Source organism: Haplochromis burtoni, unplaced genomic scaffold (genome assembly GCF_018398535.1).
Source record: "Haplochromis burtoni strain Fernald_Lab_line unplaced genomic scaffold, NCSU_Asbu1 Contig_45, whole genome shotgun sequence".
In the NCBI taxonomy this organism is placed as follows: Eukaryota; Metazoa; Chordata; class Actinopteri; order Cichliformes; family Cichlidae; genus Haplochromis; species Haplochromis burtoni.
Genome location: NW_024582406.1, coordinates 293,886 through 317,723, shown reverse-complemented (window position 1 = coordinate 317,723; position 23,838 = coordinate 293,886). Strand labels below are relative to the sequence as shown.

The window sequence follows — 23,838 nt, the reverse complement described above, 5'->3', positions numbered from 1 at the left end:
CTGCCACCTAGAGGTACGGCTGGTTCAAGACATCGCTCACAAAATGAAGGGAACGCTTCATTACAGAATAACACAACATTTGTTGAACTTCAGGGATATCAACCTGTCCAGTTAAGAAGCAGAAACCACTGTGGATCCGTTTCACCTGCTCTGGTGGAAAGAAAAGTAACAACAGGTCAAACTGGACAACCTCCTAAAAGATTGTTTTACAGGTCCTTCCCAGAGACTCTTGCTGTGTGCCCCCCCCAAAAAAACCCCAAAACAAAACAAAAAAAAAAACCCAACTGATTTTTCTCATGCTAGCATTATGATATGAGACCTGCAGTCCAGAGAGTCCATTTCATTGATGATGGGACATGAAGGAGATATTAGTTAGTCTAAGGAGAATTGGAAAGAAAAGCGTCTGGACTTCTTTAAGTTGCTTGAAGACATTTCACCTCTCATCCGAGAAGATTGTTCAGTTCTCATGCAAGATATTAGGCCCAAGAACCAGGACCAGGCCTGCTACTGGTGTGATGCTCAAAGAAGGGCATCACACCAGCATCAGGACGACTACCACTGCTCTATAAAGTGACCTACAGCTGACAACTTGTGTCCATATTTCTGACCAAATTGTGAGAAATAGATTCTGTGAGGGTGGCATGAAGGCCTGACAGCCTTTAGTGGGACCTGTACTCACATCTCCAACACCATGCAGGGTTTTTTTTTTTTTATGAAACGTATCCTTACATTAGATTAAGCACAGAACTGAAAAACACAAACGTCTGCAGGTTTTGGGCGGATACAATATCGCAGAAATGAAACGTACATTATGTGCTGTTGAACGTCTTTTATTGATTGCAAAAATGTTTATTTACAAAGATGACAAAGGCTCTACTGTACATTAAATATGAACACGTTTTTAAAAGTTAGATAATTCTTTTTATCGCAATACATACCGTCAATACAAAAAAACTGGCTCATTGATGCAACACCTGTCATTTGCTGTGATGGTGGCACACAGTATGCCAATAATGATCAGGAGAGACTGGAGGCTTGAGAGTTCTCAGCCATGGCTTAAAACTGAGGACATCTGTGATACGGGACAACATTCATTCAACAGCCTTTAAAAGCAACCAAAGAAAGCTGAGCTGAATCTGCTTCTGTACGATCACAGATCAACTTCCAATCCAGCCCCACCCCCCTTAAACCGCCAAGGAATTAAACATTTTTTGCTGTTTTGTCCTGTTTTCATCCCAATAGAGATTTTTGAATTTTATATTCTCAAACCCGACAGAACATCAGCAAGTTTCCCAGTTCAAAAGAAAAAAAAAAATACAGCAAATACGTTTAAGTACTGTGTGCCATTTTCACAAAGTAAACATGCCTCAAAAAAGCTGTAATACAGAAAACTGAGATGACAGCAGCTCTTCCGACCTTTGCCGTCTCAGGCAGCACATAGGGCCAATGAGAAGTTTATTCATCCAAAAATTAAAAAAGAAAAAGCTCATACAGTATGAAGTCTTTATCTACAATACCACATTTAAAAACAACAACAACAACAAAAAAAGATACTCAATAAAGCTTTCCAGTTTTCAGACCAAGTGTGCACTCATACACACCGCTTCCACTCAAAACCAACAAAAGCCAAACTTAAAAAAAAAAAAATTAAAAGTGCAATTTTGTACATTATATATGGCCCAGTGTAACGTAACCAGCTAATGGCTACTCTATGCTGCTCATTAAGCTAGAGAGAGAAGGTTGCCTTCAAAGCTTTCTGACCTTTATGAAGCCTGGTGACATGGTTTAAGCAGTAACAACGTCCAAAGAGGTAGCAGGTTGTACTAAACTGATAGATGAAACACGGTTTTTCCCCAGGAGACTGGGCTTCAAAGCCAGATGTGATTTTACTGCAGATTTTGTTTAGTTTTTAAATATTGTTTTCAGATTTGAGTCACAGTTTTATGCATTGAAAGTACTTGGTTACATCAAGGAACAAAACTACTTGGAAAAAGGTCATACTTCAGGTTTAAATACGCTCTTTCACAACTATAACCACACAATAGAAAGCAACGAAGGCAAACTTCTCTCCTGTGCTCTTATTGGCAGAGTGATTAAAATTTAAGGCATTATCAAAGTCTCCACACAGCAGGGACTGTCCAGCAAAAACAGTAACCATCCTTTCGTTCTCCTAAACAACAAACAAACGAGAAAACATCTGTTCCATATCAGTCCGCACTGGTCACTATGTCTGACAGAGCTTTAGTACCAGAAGTATTCTCTCAGTGGTCCAGGCTGTTCCCCAGCTTTTGCCCCTCCTGCAGAGCAGCCATAGCCAGCTTCAAGTGCTCCTTTAGACTCTGAATCTCTCGCTCATTTCGGCCCTTCATCCCACTCAGTTCCTCTTGCAACTCTCCATATCGCTTACAGGCCAGCTGTTTTTCCTGTGGAGCAGAGTGACAGAAAATCTTTCAGGCTATCTCAGTGACATCACATCCACTGTGAAAGGAAAAAAAAAACAAACATCTTGTATGCATGTTTTAAACTAGCTAAATTACTCATGATCTGCATTTTCTATGACAATGTTGGCGTTCACCTATAGACTGTACATCAAAGATGACAGTGCTCTTCAGGTCTAAAAAGTCAATGTCTTCTACAGAGCATGGTGATTCATTTAGTAAATTTTGGTCCTCATTTGAGTAAAGAAAAAAAAACACCTTGGTACAAGTCGATCTGAGTAGGTACTAATGGTTGGAAACCTCTCGATGAGGGGGAAAGATTTGTACTCCCTAGAAAACCAACCAAAGTGGTTGGTAGCTGTTGCTAGGTGAAACTGGTCACAAAGAGGGTGCTGCCAAAAACCTCACTGAGATTGTTCTGAATGACAGCAGACTGCCGCAGTTGCCAAAAATGACAAGCCAAAAACTAACTTGTATTTGTAGACAAGTCACGGAGCAGCAGGGCGGAGATGCGCCCTGCTAACCCAGCTAGCATTTGATTAAAAGCTCTACCGTCTCATCTGAACACACCTTGTTTCAAAACACCAAAAAGGCAACAGCGAAAATCCAAAACCTGGGGGTTAATGTTGAGCACAACACAATGGGAGGTCACAATAACTACTTGCATCTTTTATTTACAGCCTATTGGTAAATTCATGAAAAAAATCCACCCCTCAAACACACACACACACACACACACACACACACACACTACCATGTTAAGGAACTGCAGCTCATTTCTTAGACAGCTGATCTCTTTCTGCAAGTACTGTATCTCGTTGTCTTTCATCCTGAGTAGAACCTGGGAAAAAAACAAAAAAATAAAAAACACATATTGTGGGCGTTTCCTTTAAATGACAAAACAGCCTGCACTGTAATTTATGTAGTTCTAGATAAGGGCCGAAACACCACTGTCATTTACTTGAGAGGCCAAACGGTCAGGCTGAAGCATATTCTTGAATATTTCTGCAAACACTGACAGATTACCGTAGAGTCCAACTCAAACTTTGCATTCTCCAGTTGAATTTGGAGAGGTTTGTACTGCTGACATGTTTGCTGTGACCCAAATGCATAAATCATGCTAGATAATCTGCAGCTGTTACAGTGAACTATATTCACAGAGATTTATTTTTCACCCAAGGCCGAATGTACTGACGACAGAGAAATAGATTGTAGTGGAATTTACAGCTCGCTGGACTTTACTAAAGTAGTTTTTGCAAAGTCTAACCTTTGGCAATGTTCATTGTAAGCATCCACAATTTCAACAGTATAGATATGAGAGAAAATAATAAGTATAACAGGTACTCATTTGAATGCCTCATCTACGGCATCAGATTGACTACAAACAGGTATCTTTATGTAGCTGAGCACAACACACCCATACAGCAGGCCATTTCTTAGGCTTGCTGACAGTTATTGTTGTTCTTCTAAACTAATGCTGCAGCTCTCAGTGCAACTTGCAGATTTTCACAACCGTTTCACGCTGGTATTGCTTAAAAAAAAAAGTCCTAGCAGATACAGAAGTGCCTGGTATGCTTTCAGTTTCAGGTATACATTAAAGAGTTGTTACCTCTAGCTCGCAGGGCATCCTGTTTTTGTCCTCTGAGCCGTGATCTCTGATGGCAGATTGTATTCGTTTCATCTCCTCTGTCAAACGGGCCTTTAAGTCCTAAAGATGAAAAAATTTGGCCTGTGTGATTTCAAGTAATGGCCGTTTGTTTGTAGAAATCTGCATGCACATATTTAGTTGGGGTCTTTAAAGTGAATGCATCATTCTTCCCAGCTGAGTCTACTGCAGCTGACCCACCTGGTTCTCTTTCCTCAGTTGCTCCATGTCTCTCTCCTTGCGGCTGATTTCCCGTTCCCTCTCTGCGTTGTTCTGTTCAGCTCTGTTTAGCTCCAGACACTTTTGAGAGTAGCGCTCAGACAGTCCGGCCAGCTCTCTCTGCGAGGCCTGAGCTTCTGCCCTGCAGCAACACAAAGAAAACTGTGTTCACGTCGGGGCTTCGGTGAACCAAACCACTGATACAACAACTTCAATGCTGCCAAGTTTCTCTTTACTCTATTACACATCAGCAGCAGTTACACATCAGCAGCAGTTACACAAAACAATATATATTTCATATAAAAAAAATAGTGTTGGACAACCCCTTTTTTCACATTATGAAAATATAACTAGAGTATAGTAGGTTTCCTTCGTGGTGCTCTTTTTTTCCTTCATGACTTGAGTATTTCCTCCTGTGGTTTTAAAACCTCTTTGCTACTTATAACCAATGACCACAAAAATAAGGAAGAGCATGCAGAGGTAAAAAAATGCAGTGTAGGCAACATAGTTAAGCCCTAAAATGCAGGTTCCAGCTGCAGCCACTGAGACAGTCTGTGTCAAAGGCCTGCGACGCTTACAAAAGAAAACTAATCCATGACCAAATTCTTCCGCATTCCTTAAGCGCCTGACAGGACCAAGAGGCGGCTGTGGTAATGGCCTTACTTCAACGAGTCTGCAAATTCAAACTTTTATTTAACAGAATACCCTTTTATGGCCACGTAGCTCCCACTCAAAAGCAAAAGGACATGTTCACATAAATTACCAATGAAGGCCGAGCTAAAAGGAAGGGTGCAGTGGAAGTTTAAGCCGCTTTCTGACCATTTAACAAGTAAACAGGTTATGTAATCATCCGTCACATCATCATTGTCTCCATAAGTATCAGTGTGACCCCAGTACATCTTTAAGTCACTGGCAAAATCTGATCTAAAGTTACGTACTGATGCAGAGCTCGCAGAGTCTGTGAGTCCACCGCGCCGCTGCTCAGCCTCTTCACTTTCTCAACTTCTCTTTCCAGCTCCTCTTTGTGTTTCTTCTTCAAAGCCTCCATCACTGAAACACAAACTCGAGTGTTACACAATGTTTTCTGTTGTAAGTGACATTATCACACCATAACTTTACTGAGAAGGGGAAAGTTATCAAGAAAGACTGAAAGCATGTTGAAAGCACGGTGAAAACATGTTTCACAGCCTTCAACTGCATTAAAACAGAAGGATGTATACAGGTAGATGTGGCATAATACAGTAGAAATCAATTCTACTAAGAACATTCACAGGCAGGCACTGCACATTATGTCTTTTACTACAAAAAATCATGGTCATTTATAGTAATGTCAGTAAAAGTTTAAATTAAACCTGTAAAAGTTTAGTTTAACAGCGGCTATTGCTTCAGAATTTAGCAGTTAATATGTGGCTGATGTGCTTTTTGACTGACCTCGCGCTGTGTCCTGGGCCTCCTGCAGCAGCAGCCTGTCCTTCTGGGCCTCCAGCTCCTTGACTTGGCGGTCGTGTTGCTTCTGCAGCTCTTCCAGGGCCTGCCGATGAGCACGCTCCATGGCCACCAGGCTGCGGCTGCAGGGTGCCTCAGGGCCACAACCACCCCGCACACCTCCTCCGCCGCCTTCCCCTCCCTTCCGCTGTAGTTGCTCGACCTGCTGCCTCAGTGACGCCACCTGAGAGAAGAAAAAGGCGGAGGTAAAGCCTACTGAAAGCTGGTGGAGAAAGCTGATCAATGTGCCATTTTACTGCAACACACATTTGAGTCATTTCTTTCCTACAGGCAGTCCAATGACACCAACACTTACTCCAGAGCTACCTTGGGCTTGACCTTTAACCCCATTCACTGCTGAATTTATGAAGTTGGTCTAACAGGGTTTAAGTTTAAGAAAAACCATTCAACTCTCTTTATATATAAACAAAACTGTAATTCAAGATTAAATATGCTGGGATTCTCTGTGCTTATAAATCATAGTAAGGTGTGTCAGGTATAGACAGCCTTAAGATTTGGAAATGCAAACGCATTCAAAACAAAGTCCACATCACACACAGACCAAAAGCAGGCATGAGTTTCAGCAGTATTTTTCCAGTTTACTATCTGGGTCCTTCTCAATCCCACACCGTCCGTTTGAATCATGTGCTTCATCTTATTTGAGATGGAAAACACTGCTGAAAAGCATCCGAAAGCAGTGGAAAACGATAAGAAGCGTTTACTTCATCCATAGCGATGAAGAGTTAATTTGCATTTTATGTCATGTGCAAATTGGAAAATCATCTCCACGCACTACCTCCCTCTGCAGCGCCTCATTGGCTGTCTGGCCGGAAGCACGTGATCCCACTGATGGTAAGGAGCTCATCTCCTTTAAGGGCATCTGTTCAAACTCGGTCCACTTCTTCTCGATTTCCTCCTCCATGCGTAGCTTTTGGTTTGATCCGGTGCCCTTCCTGGACAGCACGGCATCCCACTGGCTGCTTGTGTTCTTCTCCTCCTGCCTTTGGCTGTGCTCTCTCCCCTGCCCCTCTCCTGCTTCTCTCTGACTGGCAAGACGAAGGCTAGAAGAGGCGGGAACAGGGGATAGCTCAACGTAGTCAAACCTACGATGAGAAGATGGGGTGGAGGCCGGGACTTCTGACTGAGCTTCACCATGGCGCGATGTCGGTCGACGAGAGGACAGCAAAACGCGATCGTGGGAGTTTTCCTTGTCGCTGTCGGGTAATCTAGAGAAGTTTAAAAGAAAATTAAAAAAAAAAAATTATACATAATGGAAAAAGAAAATCAATAAATCAAATTTAAATCAGCAGAGATTAATCAGGACTGAACATTGCTCTACAGCATGAACACTCACATGAACACAGCTGCTGGTGAGTCATTACACAAGCAGAACATTAATAATCCAAATAATTAAGCTTTGACTCATTTTGAACCATCACAGCAGAAAGTGACTTGTCAGGTTGCTGGTACATGTACAGACTCTTGTGTGGTCAACAGAAAATGTCCAAGAATGTGATGCAAGCAACTCTTGAATTTAGTGTAAGCTAGCACTTCAGCCCAGCCTTCTTAGATGTTGCCCTTCAAGGCAAGAGGTTGTAAGCAACACTAAGAGTTTATTAGATGTTTAGCTTTTAAATAAATCCATTTTTATATGGTTACTATGACAAACACCTCCCACAAGTTGCTCAAGAACAAAGTACTTTTTGAAATGTACTTTGTTACTTCATGTTGGACAGTGTGTGGGAGACATTTTGGGTCTTTATGGAGTTTCTTTGTAAGTCTATCTGCCTGTGATCAGGCAGAAGAGTGACAAGTTACAAGATATATGCATTCCTGTGGTTTGGCCATATGTATTCCCCAGAATACCACCTCTGTAAAAACAAGTGGAAGAAAGAGATTCTCTTTTTTGAAACTATCTAACTATTCTGATTCTAGGAGCCACCCGTGTGTGTCTAATCATAACTACATTTTGCCATAATTACACACAAACTTATAGTTCAAAACAATATTGTCCAGACTGTATGGCATGTTTTTACCTGATAATAAACACTCTTTTTATTTTAATGTTAATGTTAACATGTCTGCTCATAATTACTGTGTGATGTCAGGAGAGCTGCTGGGCCGAATACACTTCTTTAAAACTTCTATCCAGTTCCGCCTGATCCCAGCTGTCATGGCAGACAGCATGAATGCAGCCTCCCGTGTCTGAAACACAAAAGAAATATAGGTTATGGAAACAAAAAAGAAAAAGAAAAATTATGTAATAGGGTTGGGATGAGGAAAAACTGAAAGACATATACAGAGAGAGAGGTGGAAGAGATACTGACAGAGATGTAAGACGTGATTAGTAAGAAAACACAGCAGGAACTGTTGAGCGGGTATGGAACTGATAAGGAAGATGAGAATGGGTGGATATAAAGATGAAAAACAGTCAGTCTACAAAAGGTGCCAAAAACAGTCACCTGTATCTGAAACCCATAGTTCTTCTCCACATCAAACTCTGACACATTGACACAGGATTTTAGGTCAATCTCTCCATCCAAGTCATCTTTCTGTACATAAACCACAGGAACATGGTTTGCATACTTCTCTTACAATTTCATATTCTCATTATAAAAAAACAAAAAAAACCAAAACTAGACTGCATATAAAAGATGGACATAACCACTATAATGGCATGCACTGGTTGACCAAGTCCACTTTTAGGCCTCAAGCTGAGCATTTTCACAACCTTACAGGGGTGAACCTGACTGAAAAACCACGGCCCACCCATATGGCAGTGACATGTTGACCACCATGCATCACTTTTTGAGTCTAATGGAACCATATATTAGAAAGAGGACATTATACTGTATTTAATGACACTTAAAACAAGTGAGCAGGACCATTAACCCTTTAGAAAAACATTTAATGAGGTCATAAATCAAGTGAGCAGTAGTGTCATTTCTATAGACTTCTATTTCCAGCCATATGATCGTCCAACTGCTGCAGAATGCAAGATTAAAGCAATTCTAACATTAGCTCTTCTTTTCTGACCAATAAGCTTTGTGCATCTTTTATACAGTCTACATAAATAATGCAAGTTTGCTTCAATACATACCTCCTCTGCAGTGGAGTCCCTGTAATACTTGAGTCCTGCATCAGTCAGAACAAACCAATGCTTCTTCCACTAAAGAAACAAAGACTGAATTACTGGAAGCAGCAACTCTAAAAGGCCAAATATGTAGACAGGTAAAAAAGAAGATTTTCAGTCCTCTATGCAGTCCAGTTGAAAATTAAGTACTTCCTATTCGATAGCTTGTAGAACCACCTTTAGCAGGAACAATTCGAATAATTTTTTGTTTCACTTTATCAGTCTCTTACGTCTTTGTGGAGGAATTTGGCCCACTCTTCTTTACAACATTGCTTCCGTGCACTAAGGTTTGTGCACATTTTTTTATGCATAACTTTCTGAAGGTCCTGGCTTAGCTCTGAACCTTGACTGGGCAATATCAGCACCTTGATTCCTTCTTTTTCAGCCACTCTGTAGTACATTTGCTGCTGTGCTTGGGATCGTTGCACTGTTGCACGACCCAATTACATCCAAGCTTTAGCTGTCAGACAGATGGTCTCATAAGTGACTGTAGAATACTTTGGTATGCATAAGAATTCATGACTGACGCAGGTGGCCAGGTCCTGTGGCTGTAAAATATGACCAAATCATCACACCTCCACCATCGTGCTTAACAGTTGGTCTGAGGTGTTTGCACTGATGCGCTGAGTTTGGTTTTCTTCAAACATGTCGGTGTATATTAGGCCTAAACATCTCCACTTTGGTCTCGACTGTCCAAAGGACATTGCTCCAGACGTCTTGTAGTTTGTTCAGATCCAACTTTGTAAACCTACGTCTAGAGCAGAAAATTACCAAAACTTCTATTTTTTAGATACGCTCACACTTGCTGATGATCAATAAATCAAGGCAAACATTTGAATGGAAGCAATCAGGGTGTACTTAGTTTTTCACATGACTGCATATTCCTTTGAAAAGTCTTTTTCACATGGCTTGAAAACACAACAACATAACACGCCATCTAAGACTGTATCAGAATTATTACTATGTTCTATTTTTTTTTGAGCGAGCCTGGTCTGTAAAAGCTGAGACAAACACGAGCGGAACAGGAAGCCTGCATGTGTGAAGCGAGAAGCTCTCTCACCCACCCAAGCGTTTCATTCAAACAGAGGACACACCTGTTATGCCTCAAGCCACCAAGCTATTAACATGATAACAAAGATAACCTGCTGCTATCGCCTTACAAACAGCCTCTCTCATTAGGAACGAGTGATGCTGGGAAGAGGCTAGGAAAGGAGAAGGAGTGACAGGAGGATATGACTTGGCTGCACTTTACCTCCCCCCTCTCGTCCAGTTTTGACATCCATCCCTTTTTGAAGTTCAGGAGGTCGGGCTGTGAAGCAGAACAAAGTCAAAGTCGCCAAAGAAAATGCAACAAAAGTTCAACGCTTTTTAACGAAGGAAGAAAAAGTGAAAGTGAACAGAAACAGAAAGAACGAACTAGGGTGGACAAACCACACAACCCCATATTAAAGAGCGGGTAGCGTAGTATAATTACAACAACATTTATGTTATGAGCAGCAACTACATCACTACAGGTTTATGTTATCATTGTACATAAAGACCAGAGACTCCTGCCTTATTTTGCCACAGAGGCCATAATTTGGTTTCCAGTGTGAAGAAGTGATAGGCCAAATCAGTTAAAGCAGTTTATATTATATTACATCCTCTACTGCTTTACATTTAACAAGCTGGTAAAGCAGACAGTATTGAGCTCACTCAACAATCTATATACATCAACAGCACTGTGTTTACGTAACAGGGTGCTGCTCTATTGCACTGCAGCAGGTCTGCTTTAGCTTCAAACACGATGACAGGAAGAGGAAAACATGTGCTAGGTACCTCAAGATGAGGTGATCCCAGATTAGAAGATTAGCCAGCAGCTTCTTTTTTCTTCCTTTTTCCAAGCAATACATTCCTCACTTGGCTTATCTCTCACTCACCAACAAGTACATTCCTCGCTTTTTAAATCTGTCTGCATTTGTCAGCTCATCTCCAACTGGCATCTCGCTCCCCACGACTTTCCACTCTTTTTTTACTTTGTTCTTCTCCCATCTGTTTGCAAGTCTGTACGCTTAATATAATTTCTCTCGTCTGTCCTGTCATCTTTAACTACCCCTTTTCTGTATTTATGTTCCATTATGTACTTGCATTCTTGCAAGCCATGGTACCGCCCACTTTCTCTCTGTTTGAGCCAGTTAATATATGCCACTGATCTCCTTTAATCTAACAATGATACAGTCTGATGACTCCCAACAACAGAGTATAACAGGAATAATGTAGGGAGAAACCCCAAGTTAACACGACTTTGATGTATTTGACAGATCCAACTCAGTTTCCTTTTATTCTTAATTAAATTATGTTGAGCTCTTCAACTGAGAAGCATTGTTGGGTGTAGACACACACACAGTCGAGCATCATATTTAGACCTTTGTTCACTGAGCTCTTTTAATGTATTTTACTTTTTTTCCCCCCAGACTTATTTTTTCCCCACAGAGAGCATTTTGTTTTTTTAAATTCTGTTCCTCATTTAGGTGTAATTGCACCTTACTGTGCTATTTTCTCTGTTTATTTTATTGAGCTACTGTATTTAAGCTCTGTTGTTATAGGTTTTGTTTAAGAAAAACAATCGAACTAAACATGGCTTTAAATCCATAATGAACACTGATTGTATGCCTTGAAAAAACAAAAAAGACAAGTCTAAAATACAACAGAAAGTTATCTGTCAAACCTTATTACAAATTATTCACATCATGTCAAAACATGCCCATGAGCAGAAACAGGAAGCAGATGGTTGACGTAGAAAAACGGACACCTGTTAAGCAGTAAACCCTTATACTATCAGAACCGTGACCTTGCTTGAAAAGGTCATAAACTAAAGAAGGGAAAACAGTCAAATGAACAGACAACATCACTTCTTTTCATCTCCCGTTTCCTGTCACTATAAAGACGTATTGTCTGGTGAGCTTTGTCCTTAAGGTTAAACAGGTTTCACCTTTTTTTCTTATTGTTAATGAGAGTGTCCCGGTATACAGTACACTCATTCTAAGGCCAACTCCTAAATTACTATTGTTTGGACAGCCAGTACTTCTAGGTTATTAAAAAACACCTGCCAGCTTTGCCTGGCAGTGTCTGCCTGTTTGCAACCAGAGGACATGTGTCACAGCTGGCTATAAAAAAAGGCACACACAGTTCAAGCTACAAGCTAGTGCCAGTTACTGTAAACAGTAGCAGTAGGGTAAAAGGGGAGGAAACTACACCACGCTTTGAAACCAGTGTCAAGTATTTCGTTTCGACAGCAGTTACTTTACTTGTTTTTCTCCATACGAACCACAAATAAAACTAAACGAATAAAAGTCACTTCTAAGCTAGCGGTAACTTCATGTACACACCCCTCGAAGTCAAACAAACGCTCGCCACATTAAAACTAGCTAGCTTTGTAAAGCTAATATACGTTAACATCTATAAACTAGCTAAACACTTTAACACAACCGAGCCGAGTGAACGGCTAGCCGAGAGGCTTCGTTTGAAAAGTAAAGAGGTTCAGGAAGACGTGACAAGCAGGAAAAACAAAGTGTTTTCAAAGTACAGCCGTACAGTGAAGGAGGGTGCCGCTTACCGTCATGATAACAGGATCCGGGGAGGGTGAGATAAAGACAAAAGTACTGTTACCGCACAGGCTTAATTAGCTATTTAAAAAAATCACCTTACTTTATCGCAGGAAAAGTTAAGATGAAACCCCGCCATTCATACCCATGTTAACCTAATCAAGCGAACCGCCAGCGTCCCGAGCACGTACCCCGCCTTGTTAAGGGGAGAGTGCGTCCATGTCGCTGCACGCGGACGAGTTTTTCGCGTTTTAAAAACAACAGCAAAAACAATTTTTCAACTTTGTGACAAGTGGAGCGGAGCTAATGTAGCGCTTCAGCCCTGCTGCCTGTTTGCTCGCTGCTCTCGCTCTCTGTCTGTCTGTCACTTCCTGGGCGGGTCCGCGAAGATCTGTTCAGAAAACAAGCCTACCACCTACTCCGTCGCCCCCACCACCCCCAAAAAACTGCCTGGCTATGAAAAGGGGGTCCGGGGAGCTCCTGCGGGGGAGAAAGTGGGGATTAATCTGAGTCTCCCTGGAATCTCCCATGGAAAATTTTACCCTCCTTATTGACTGAAGCCACACAGGTATTCCCAAAAAGATAAGATATCGAGGGGGAAAAAAGTCTGTCAATCTAAAGTCCTAGTCTGCAAATACAAAATCCTGACATTCCCTGGCTTAGACAAGCTTTCTCTTCTAAACTCTCAAAAAAGACTTGCCACATTTTCCCGTCTGAAAATCTCTTGCACATAAAGTGGCACCCCCACCCTCTACCAAAAGCCTCTCTTGTAGCTATTGGTTTCAGTTCAGGAATTTCAACACATGCCCCAGCAGACCACAATTGACAGAGTTCAGTCAGTGTTGTGAAATGACTGCAGGGTGTAGGTAAAAAAGATAGACACGCGACTGTCAGCTGTTAAAAGGAGAATTTAAAGAGTGTAGGAACAGACACACCAGCAACCTTAACCTTAAGCACCTAAAAAGCTTTTGCAGTTACAGACAGGAGCTGTGCAAACACTGGTAAATATGTGACAAAAAGGGATATTTAAATAGGCGGGACTGCAGTAAAATTAAAACAGAGGTTTTATTACGGTGAATCGCAAAATACATGTGGCACATGCAAGGCGTGCAAGTAAGCAAGACTAAATATTTTTGCTGTGTAAACATACCTGCATTTGTTCGGATCTGTGATAATAACCTTTCCAAGAACTGCCCTCATCCGCTGTGGGACTGCCCGATCTCTGGAAAAGAACAGCTTGTAGTTATTAACCAAATCAATACGGGACTGAGCAAACATGTCCCATCCATAGAGGTGTTTTGTTTTTAAACCTGATGTGTGGTATGTGGTAGATGAAGTTAGGCATTAACATATTAGGTAATATAATATATTAATAATATAATATAACAATAAATGCCATTGCAAGGTTTTATCAGTTCCTACACCCTTCTATACCATTTGCACTCTCTGTTCCCAGTCTGCCCTACTGCTTACTTTCAGATACCTAAATCAAGAAGCTAAAAAAAAAACCAAAACGTGGGTTTCTTACATCCTTTAATTAACTGGCATGGGCCTGAGCCGGCCTACCTGTAATGAGGTGGAGGAGTGAGCTCGAGATAGATACCCACTGTGCCATTCTCTCTCAGTGTCTCCTGTATCTTCCCACTCTCTGGAGGGAAGCTTGCTCAAGGAGTGGCTGAAACAGCAGACAGGTTATTAGTGTCTCTAATTAATCCAGTTGAATGCAGTAGAAGAAGCAAAGCTGGCAAGAGATTATAGATCCTCCAAGAAAATGTTGGCGAGTAATCATACCACTCAACAAATGCTCAGTTTAACATATGCAGGTGTAACATGAGTCTGACCTGGCTGGCTTGAATAGCTCCTGTCTTCGGACGGACTGCTGGTTCTGCAGCCTCCCCGCGTGGCTCGAGGCCTCACTGTGATGGATCATTTTGACCTTCGGTACATCAGCTATCATGGCATACGCCTCCCTGTTCCGCCCTGTAGATCCCACAGAGAGCCGGCCCGACTCAGAGGACTCCATGGAGCTTTGCGAGGAGGTGTGCCTCTGCATTTGAATGGGAAGTGAAGGGCTCTCAGGATGACGGGAGGTCCTCTTGTCATTAGGAGAAGGGCAGCGGTCTTCGCGGATGTTTCTACCGACACTGGATCTGTTGCTGCTTGGGCTCCTTGGTCGTTCCAAGGTGACAGCAGTGGATCTGTTGCCACTTCCACCATGTCTAGAGGGCGAAGCAGCCCGAGATAACGAGGAGCTGCGGAGGGAATGAGTTGAATCTCGCCATGAGCGTGGTGAGCGATCAGAGTTGGATTTTGTGTCAGCGTGGGTGTTTTTTCTCTGAAAGAAATTACCAGAGTCTCCATTAATGGCACTTCTGAGGACTGAGTACCCCGGTGGATGACTGCTGTCTTTCCTAGAGGGGGAGGAGTTGCGGCTGTTTTGATTCCTGCTGTTGAAGGAACTGCTAGTTTCTGTTTTGTGTGCCAAACGTTGGTCAGAAGCATCAAAAGTTCTCCTTAAAGATGACGAGCTGTATCTATCATGACTTCTGACTGAGCTGTTAAATTCAGACTTGTGCAGCAAAGGCTGAGTAGGAGTCTCGTAGCTTTTCCTCAAAGGGGGAGATTTATGACTTTCACGACTACGGCCATGTAATAAGCTACCGGTGTCTGTTTTCTTCAGCTGATACCTGCTGGGGGTGTCATAACCCCTCCTTCCAGGAGAGGAAGAACGGCTATCCCGACCTCGACTGCTCCTGGCAGGGCTTGATTCAGTCTTACGCAGTATGGAATGACTTGGTGTATCATGACCTCTTTTAGATGGAGACGGGTGGATGGGGACTTCTTGTTCTTGATCTTTCTGCCCATTTCTAACAGATGGGTTACGCAACAGAGCCTGGCTCTCAATATCATAACCTTCTCTTATCGGGGACCCACAGCGTGTGTGGTGACTGCGCCCATTTAGAGACATAACGGACTCAGATTTATGAAGTAGTGATTGGCTAGATGAACTGTAGGTCCTCCTTGGTGGTGAGGAGCTGCGACTGTCAGAAGTCCTTCTTGATGGAGATGAAGTCCTTCTGTTATACACACGTCCATGTGATAAACTAGTGCTGGTTTCAGTTTTGTGAAGAGGCATTTGGCTTGAACTGTTAAAGTCCTTCCTCTGCGGAGATGAGCTCCTGGAGTCGCCACCCCGACCACTTAAAGACCCATTTGCTTCCGTCTTTCGCAAGGTACTCCTAAAATCAGAAATCATGCTGGATTGGGATTTGACTGAACTGGCAAACGATTTGAAGTTTCTTGGCAGGGTTCCCGACTCAATACGTCGCCCATGTGTGCCTTGCAAGGAGCTTCTAGACCCCGGCTCCCTCCCTGGAGACCTCCCCCCACCGTCAAAGTTAGTCCTGCTGAGGGAAGCGATGGATTCGCTGCGTCGGAATGTCGGGTTTCCACGTGAGGGAGAAGACGAGCGAGACTGCAGAGCCGAGCTTTGCCTCGGGGAGTTGTACGACCCCGACTGCTGATAGGAAGAGACGGGAGAAGAAGGGCTTACACGGCCGTATGAACTGCTGAAACCCTTTCGTCTGCTAGAGGCCAGCGACTCCGCTATTTTAAAGGGAGTAGGGCTCGGAGAGCGAGGGCCAACTTGTGCCTCGACCTCAACTGCAATTTCATATGGGTCAGGAGGAGGGATTTCCACATCCACGTCCTCATCCACAGCCTCTGGTATCGGCCTTTGAGAAGCCACACCAAGATTAGGATTTCTGAAGGGAACGATGTCTTTTGGCTCGACGTTCCTGTTGCTGAAGATGGGATGGCCTCGCTCGAAGTGGCGGAACGGGCTGTCATGGAGCGAACGGGCACCTGCTGCCCTCCCCAGCGAGAAATAGCCACTTTCGCGCTTCTCTCGCTCTTCTTTCAACCCTGGAAGAGAAGAAAATATTTTTTAAATAGGATGAAATAGAAAGAAGCAACGGTAACAGAAATAGGAGAAGCAAAGGTCAAAGTTCAACCTCTGAGCAACTACCAGAGGTTTCCTGACACAAACCGAGCTATATTGTATTACTGATAATTGCTCTTGGACACTTCACCTGATGACAGCAAATAGTATTGCCAAGTAAATAACACCTCTGGCTGTAACTGGATATAGATTGGTCAATTGCAGCAAGTCACAAGTTTACTAAAGACTCAGTCGACCGCTGTACGGAGTATTTGCAAATATCTTTGGCAATTCTGCTACCTCTGTTTCTCTCTTTCTTATAATTTTTCTTTGGTTTATGAGTCTAATGTTCTAAGAAATTGATTCAGCAACACACAATGTCAGCCTACAAGTACCCGAATGTCTACTGAAGCTGTCTCTGCTCCGAGAGTCATCCATCCAAGCCCTTGGGTTGGGCCGGTGGGGTGGCGGGTCAAGCCGGGTCATATCGAGTTTGACCAGGTGGCGACGGATCGGTGGGTATTCGTCCTCTGCACTGGCTGAGCCACTGAACTCCTGGTAGTCGCTCTGCTCACGACAGCTACGTGGAAGAAGAGATGGAAGAAGAATGACGAGAGCAGAGATGAACGAGGTGAGAGATCGGGAGTGGGGAGTGAAAAGCAAGAGAAGAAGTCAGAGAAAAGGAGAAAATTTGATCAGTTTAATAGACACGTCGTAAAACTTAAGCCATTTTTCAGGTCAGAGAGCATGGTGAATGCAGGAAGATCAATATAAACTACAGTACGTTTTAAATCTAACTCCACAAACTCTCACACTACACTTTAGAGTCATTGAATTGCCATTGCAGCTCCTTTTATCATCACGATGCCTTCTTTCTTACCTGTCTGTGCTGTCGTCGTCAGCCTCGCAGATATAAAGCTCGCAGTCGGGGCTCAGGATGCACAAAGAGGGCTCCCCATAACCCAGACGACCTCCATTGACATCGCAGTAGCTGCTCACCACTGACAGACCATCAGAATCCTCCTGATAGGATGAGAGGGAAAGACATGGACAAATCACAATTTTGCGGCAAACTCCATCCCTCTATCTCTCCAAGTCACAAAAAGAGGAGAGGAAGTGATGCGCCTCCACCGGCACGTGAAGGTTCACTGAAAGTACACATCAGAGTGCATACATGACAAACCCTCTTCGTCTGGCTCCGGCTCCTGGAACAGCAGTTTTGATAATAGCGTCTGTCCCCTCTGTCCTCCCTGACAGACGCTCACATGTGCTGCTGTTCGATTAGGGTTACACCTCTGTAACCTGACCTGGCTCGTGGCTTTCCTCATTAATATTTCATCACTTTTTTTTTTAACTCGTCCTCTGCATAAACTTTGCCGTCTCAAGGAATGATTGAAAACTGTCTGCAAATGCCAGAGAATGACAATCCCCAACACCTTCTAGGAATCTACAGGTAATATACTACGGGATCTAAAAGAAGCACAATCAGGTGTAAAATATGCACATAAACAGATTATTGCAGACGTTTCATAGAGGCATATCAAACAGAAGCTGGGGCACAGGTTTCTGCCGTTTCGAAACTGTCCAGAAACATGCCCATCCTCTCTGAACCCCCGTCTAATATTACAAGTCATTCCCAAGAGGGCAGTAAATGATCCAGCTTCATTCATTTTTAATAGAAGCCACTACTGCTACCCTGCTCCACACCATTGGCTCTTATTCTCCGTCTCTGATCTCTCTTTCATTTACTCACAAGTAGTAAAGTTTCAGACATGATCGCATTTACTTTGTTTACATGTAAAGTTGAATGGGAATTCCTTAATTGGTCCTTTCTTTAACCAGAGAATCGAACTCTAGGGTTAAGTCAGGTGTACTTAAGTTTAAGAGTAATCAGTAGATTATTAAATTAAAGTTAAAGCAGTACAGCAGTGCCTTATTGATTCCTGCACCAGAACATCTGATCTCAGTGCTGCGCTGCCTTACTGCTTAGACCTGTGACCTCTAATGCATCTTCCTGCTGCTCTTCACGTCCAGCTAATCCCATCACTCAGCGCACATTGAGTTCTCATTATCTCTTCCTGGTTACCTTGCTGCTGTTGCTGTGCACATCACCGTCCTGCTTGTCTCACCTTGCTGCTGGTGTCTCTTTCCTCCGCTTGGGAAGAAATCGGTGTTAACGCTTCTCCCTTTCTTGACCCAATCCCGGTTTTAGCCCCGGCTCCGGACTCGGCAGCAGATATCTGTTGCTGCGTGACCTCAGTGCTCCCCCCCGCACCGGCGTGCAGGTGCCTCTGGCGCAGGCAGTCGTGGCAGCGGGAGGGGTCGAAGATATTGGGCTGGAACTTGGGGCAGATGGGCTCATTGGCGGAGAGGGCCATGGTGAACGCAGAGGGAGAACCTGGATGTTCATTGCCTCCAACAGAGAAAACTGGGAAACCACAGCAGGAAATATGCAGAAATATTTATCTAACACTTGAGGAAGACTTATTAAAAAAAGACTGTCAAATTACAGAAGTGTTTCTGCACATTAATTCTAATTTGGTAACGTACCAAGCAAGCATGAGCCACTAATGCGTGATTGTGACACATTACTGTAAGGTGGTGTAAGCAGAGCAGCTGCAAACAGTGCATACTAAAAAAGGGGTTTTTGTTTCAGGACGTGAGAACTGTTAAGATCACTGATAACTAACCGCACTCGCAGCTGATGAAATACAGTCCAGTCAGAGCAGTTCCACAGTACTACACACCACAAGACACATGCACTGTAACCAAGCAACTTCTACAAGCACCAGCGCCTCTGGTAATAGTCAACATGTCAATTAAGCCTTTAATAGTGTAAAACTGAGGATGGTAGAAATATATAAAAATGTTATGAAAAAGATTTAAAATTACCTGACAAGAGGGGCTCCAGCCTTCAGCGTGTCATCATTAAGGATGAACTGCCCATCAGACCCCCATCAGGCACATGCCTCCTCTTCCCCATGCTCTCTGTCCTCCCGGCCTGCCAGACACTTGAATCAATCTGATTGGCTGCTCTGACAATGAGTGAAACTGCAGCATCTGTGCCATCCATGGCGGCTCTTAGCCGACACGGCTGAGACCCTGAAGCGCACACAAACCCCAGGACCAAGATGGAGCCAGTGGCTTATTGGTTCTCCTATTGAGCAGCTGTATTAAATATCATGGGCTTTAGAAAGCGAAATGAAACGCTCATGCTAGCGACAGCTGGCACACGCTGGCTCAGGTTAACGTAAATAAATAAACACCGGCGAGGTGGGGGTGTTTAACGTATATTAAAGCCGCTGGCTGTTTATCGTTCTACATGAAACTGCTTGGTTCTCCTTTAGATCACACAAACACAGGTGATACTCAGCTAGGAGGAAATACAGAGCTAAGGGTTGGTTTCCTGATGTTCTCCAGAGGATGTTGACAACAGCATCAGGTTTCCTATTAAACAATAGAGCACAGTGGGACAAAATTCCTCACAGGGCACGCTGACATAATGTGACATATGACCGCAACATGAGATCATCAGAAATTATTCAAATTTACTTTAATCAAATTTGAGGTAAATACAGCACACTCAGTACACAATTAACAAATAATGGGAAGAAACAAAAAAAGTTGGAAAATGTACAAAACTGAGCACAAGATTTCACAGGGCAGGTAACTCCAACATCATCTTTATGCATACACGTATTCTGTTTGACGCGTGAGCATAAACACAACCAAGTCCAGTTTGTTGAGCTGGCCTAACAAGAGCAGAAGTCCATTGTCAGGAGTTTCTTCCTCCCTTCATGCACTCCTTCAGTCCTGATGATGCACTTTCTTCCCGGTCTGTCTACGTCTCTGACGCTTGCTGGTCCTGCCGCCTTTGTTTCTACCCTCTGTGACACCAGGTCTCTTCTCTGTCAGACGCCCCCGTCCGCCTCGGCCTTCCTGCTTCCCTTTCCTCTTCCGCTTGCTGGTGTAAGTGCTGAGCTGCGTTGTAAGGGAGCGGATCCTGGAGTGATGAAAGAGCGAGAGAGAAAAATAAATAAACCAATCAGCTGGAGTTAGAGGGGCCAGGTAAGGTAGCTGTGTGTACTCTGGAGGAATGCAATTAGGGATGGGTATCGAAAACCGGTTCTTGTTGAGAACCGGTTCCCACTGTTTCAATTCCTTGGAATTGTTTGCCATTTTTGCAAACGATTCCATTATCGATTCCAGTCGCCCCGAATGACGTCACCACGTTGCGGAGCGTCATTTACCTGGCAGGAAACACGGCGCCTTAGCGGCTCAAATGCTCAAAAGTTTGATTATACTTTACGAGAACAGATGACAACAGGGCAACTTGCAATACTTGCAAAGTAGATATTTCATTTAAGGGAGGAAACACTACGAATATGCAAAAGCATTTGCTCACAAAACACGCGATGACCTTAAATGAATGTTGTGTTTTTAATTCTGCTCCGGACTCGTGAATCTCAACCCAGCAGCAGCGGTGACGTTTGCACGTCCTCTCCCGTTAATGCGGCAGGTAAATAATCAACTAACAGTGCATATTATGTTAGCGCAATCTGCCTTATTACAAAACCTGCCATTACTGTGCATTTAGGTGACCATGATGAGAGAGACAGACAGACAGATGCTGGCAGTTCTCGCTGCAGTCTACTGGTGGCGTCTCCTTTCAGGCCAGAATAGACGAATGTCACCGAGCAGTGACTATGTTTGTGGTAAAGGGCTTGCACCCATTTGCCACAGCAGATACCCCCGATTTTCAGTAAGTGAATGTGTTTAATTGTAGGCAGGGACAATACTGGATATTCTTGTGTAATTGCTACTGAATAATTTATGTTATACTTTGTTATTGCTACAGATGAATATTTATTTTATTATTTTACATTTACAATTTTTTTTTCTGGGGACCCTGTGACACCCCATTGAAGAGCCGTAGGCTGGATCTCTTAAGATCTCACTGTTGGGTTTGTAAGGCCGTGTTACTCCTAAATTTCTATCTTGTTCAAAGAGAAGATATAAAACAAAGTTCTAAGCTAATCGACCTCAGTGTTCTCCTTTTTAAAGAGAATCGATAAAGAATCGAATCGTTAAACAGAATCGAAAATGGAATCGGAATCGTGAAAATCTTATCAATACCCATCCCTAAATGCAATGCAGCATAGTATTAAGATATTTCACGTGTAGATATTGTATTGATACAGGGACACCAAATATCAATGTTTTATTAAATACATTATACTCTGAGAATACTACAAACAGAACAACTCATCTTATCCACCAGCATCATCCTGACATGACATTAGCTGAGCAAATGAAATCAGCTCAAACGAAAAACCGTCCAACACTGGACACAAAGTCCAACGTTTTAATCTTAAAAGCAGGACACAACTGATCACAAGCTGCTCTCAATTAGAGACGTGATTAACAAACTGCTTACTTTTTGTTAAGTATTGGATTCCCAGCTTTTTTTGGCATTCCAACCATTTTCTCTTCCTCTTTCTCCCCCTCCACCTCATCGTCACGCTCCTCATTAGCCTTCAAAACAAGCATACTCAGTGTTAATGCAGTATTATTACCTTCAGTGTTATCTTCAAACTTAGAAGAACACACACATATAGCCTATTCAGATGATTACAGACCTTAATATTTACCTGGTTTGCTGCAGCTTCGAGAAGGCGAGCTCCTGTGAGGTCAAGATCACTGATGGTTGTCACGGTTACTGTGTGGTTGGGATGATCGTACTGCATAGACTCTGTTGTGCTGGTTATTGCATCTTCCAGATCATCTTCGCCTTCCTCTGCAATACAGGATCACATAAAGGACAATGAAGCTACATGCACAGATTATGAGACATCAGTAAAATAACCAGAGCGCAAGTTTTCCTGTAAACTCACCGAGAGCTTCTGTCCTCTCCTTCAGCATCTTTATGTATTCCTTGTGTCTCTGTAAGGAGACAAACACATTTAATACATTGCCTATTTTCTCAACATGCTCAGGCGTTTAGCAAAAACAGGCTTTAAATCGGGGCTCTTTTCCATGAGGACTCACGTCTTCTCTGACTCTTATCTGCTCTTCCTTGATTTTCTTTCGAATTTCTTCTACTGCCGCTTTCCTCCTCTCCACCTTACGCTTGTGAAAGCCGGTAAGATATTCCCTGAGAGAGAAGCAGATTAAAGTCCAAAACCAAGATTTATTAAGCCAGACTTAGAAAGGTGTACTTTATTAAGGAGAAACTTTATAACTCAAACTGGAAGACTGGCTACAGTTAATTTATGAGGTTTACATTACCTAACAAAAAACTTTAGTCAAATAATAACATTTCTAGAAATTAACGATATTTATAAATGCAGGTATATGATCGTTTGAACACCATGCACCATCAGCATGTTTAAATATGACGAGGAGAGTGGGAAGATGGGAAAGCCTCCACTTATTTGGTTAAAATCTTACACAAATTACACACATTTATTTCCAACAAGCTTCCCAAATAAAAACATTTACTAAAAGCTGGTACTAGTCCATGCTAATCAGCGCTAGTGCTATGATGCTAGCTAACATGTTGAAACAGTGTTTTCAGCGACGCGCTTTCAAACTCACTGTCTGTTTTTCTCGTCAAACGTTACGATGCATTTGTTCTCCCTCTTCTTCGATCCTGGCTTGAACTTAGCCTTTTTGGAGCCTTTGTTTTTAAAGTTTTTCATGTTGTGCACGTGAGTTCGCTAAGTTACTATACCGCACGTCTCTTATTTTTGTCCGGGGGGGAACACATACCACATGACCTCTACAGTTCCAACAGTTTGATAGCGGCGTTTTAGTTTTTTTTTTTTTTAATTACATACACACTAGAAATAAAATAAAATAAAATTAGCGTGGTGGCTAGCACTGTTGCTTCACAGCAAAAAGGTCCTGAATTTGCGTGTTCTCCGCGTGTCTTTCTGTGTTGTTTCCGGGTACTCTGGCTTCCCACAGTTTGAAGACATGCAGTTAGTGGGGTTAGGTTAGGTGGCGATTCTAAATTGGTTGTGGGTATAAATGTGAGTTTCATATTTAAAAATGAACTGAACTGTTTCGATCTGTCCAAATTGTACCCCACCTTTCGCCCTATAACGATAGATGGGATAACCTCCAGCCCCCCACGACCCTCAATTAGATACACGGAAGAAAATTAATGGATGGAATCAATCCATCAATCAATCAATCAATAAACATGTCAACAAACATTGCTTACCGGTTATAGTACAGTGGGAAATAATCTTTGACGTATTAACTATAAACACATCACAGAAGATGCACAGATGTAATTCTGGCCCCAGAAGTGTTTTTTGGTCTTGATCTTAAATATTCTTGTCTTAAGATCCGTGGATTAAAATCATCACCAGTGTGTATTTTGTTTA

General features: G+C 42.8%; 2 protein-coding genes across 2 annotated transcripts; both read right to left on the bottom strand.

Annotated features, from left to right (window-relative positions):
* Positions 1-814: 814 nt before the first annotated feature.
* triobpb (TRIO and F-actin binding protein b) lies at positions 815-13,252 on the bottom strand. The gene is made up of 12 exons (XM_005940740.3): positions 12,516-13,252; positions 10,173-10,229; positions 8,888-8,956; positions 8,250-8,339; positions 7,883-7,992; positions 6,584-7,013; positions 5,734-5,971; positions 5,241-5,352; positions 4,285-4,444; positions 4,048-4,146; positions 3,193-3,279; positions 815-2,423 (listed from the first exon to the last, which is right to left on the bottom strand). Exons 1-12 carry the CDS (start codon positions 12,519-12,521, stop codon positions 2,262-2,264), a joined length of 1,620 nt encoding a protein of 539 aa, XP_005940802.1. The 5' UTR covers positions 12,522-13,252; the 3' UTR covers positions 815-2,261.
* A 6,730-nt stretch (positions 13,253-19,982) lies between these two features.
* On the bottom strand, positions 19,983-23,380 carry nol12 (nucleolar protein 12). Its single transcript, XM_005940739.3, has 6 exons — positions 23,042-23,380; positions 22,493-22,598; positions 22,339-22,387; positions 22,096-22,241; positions 21,882-21,979; positions 19,983-20,447 (listed from the first exon to the last, which is right to left on the bottom strand). The coding sequence occupies exons 1-6, from the start codon at positions 23,143-23,145 to the stop codon at positions 20,252-20,254; spliced, it is 699 nt and encodes a 232-aa protein (XP_005940801.1). The 5' UTR covers positions 23,146-23,380; the 3' UTR covers positions 19,983-20,251.
* Between the last annotated feature and the right edge of the window lie 458 nt (positions 23,381-23,838).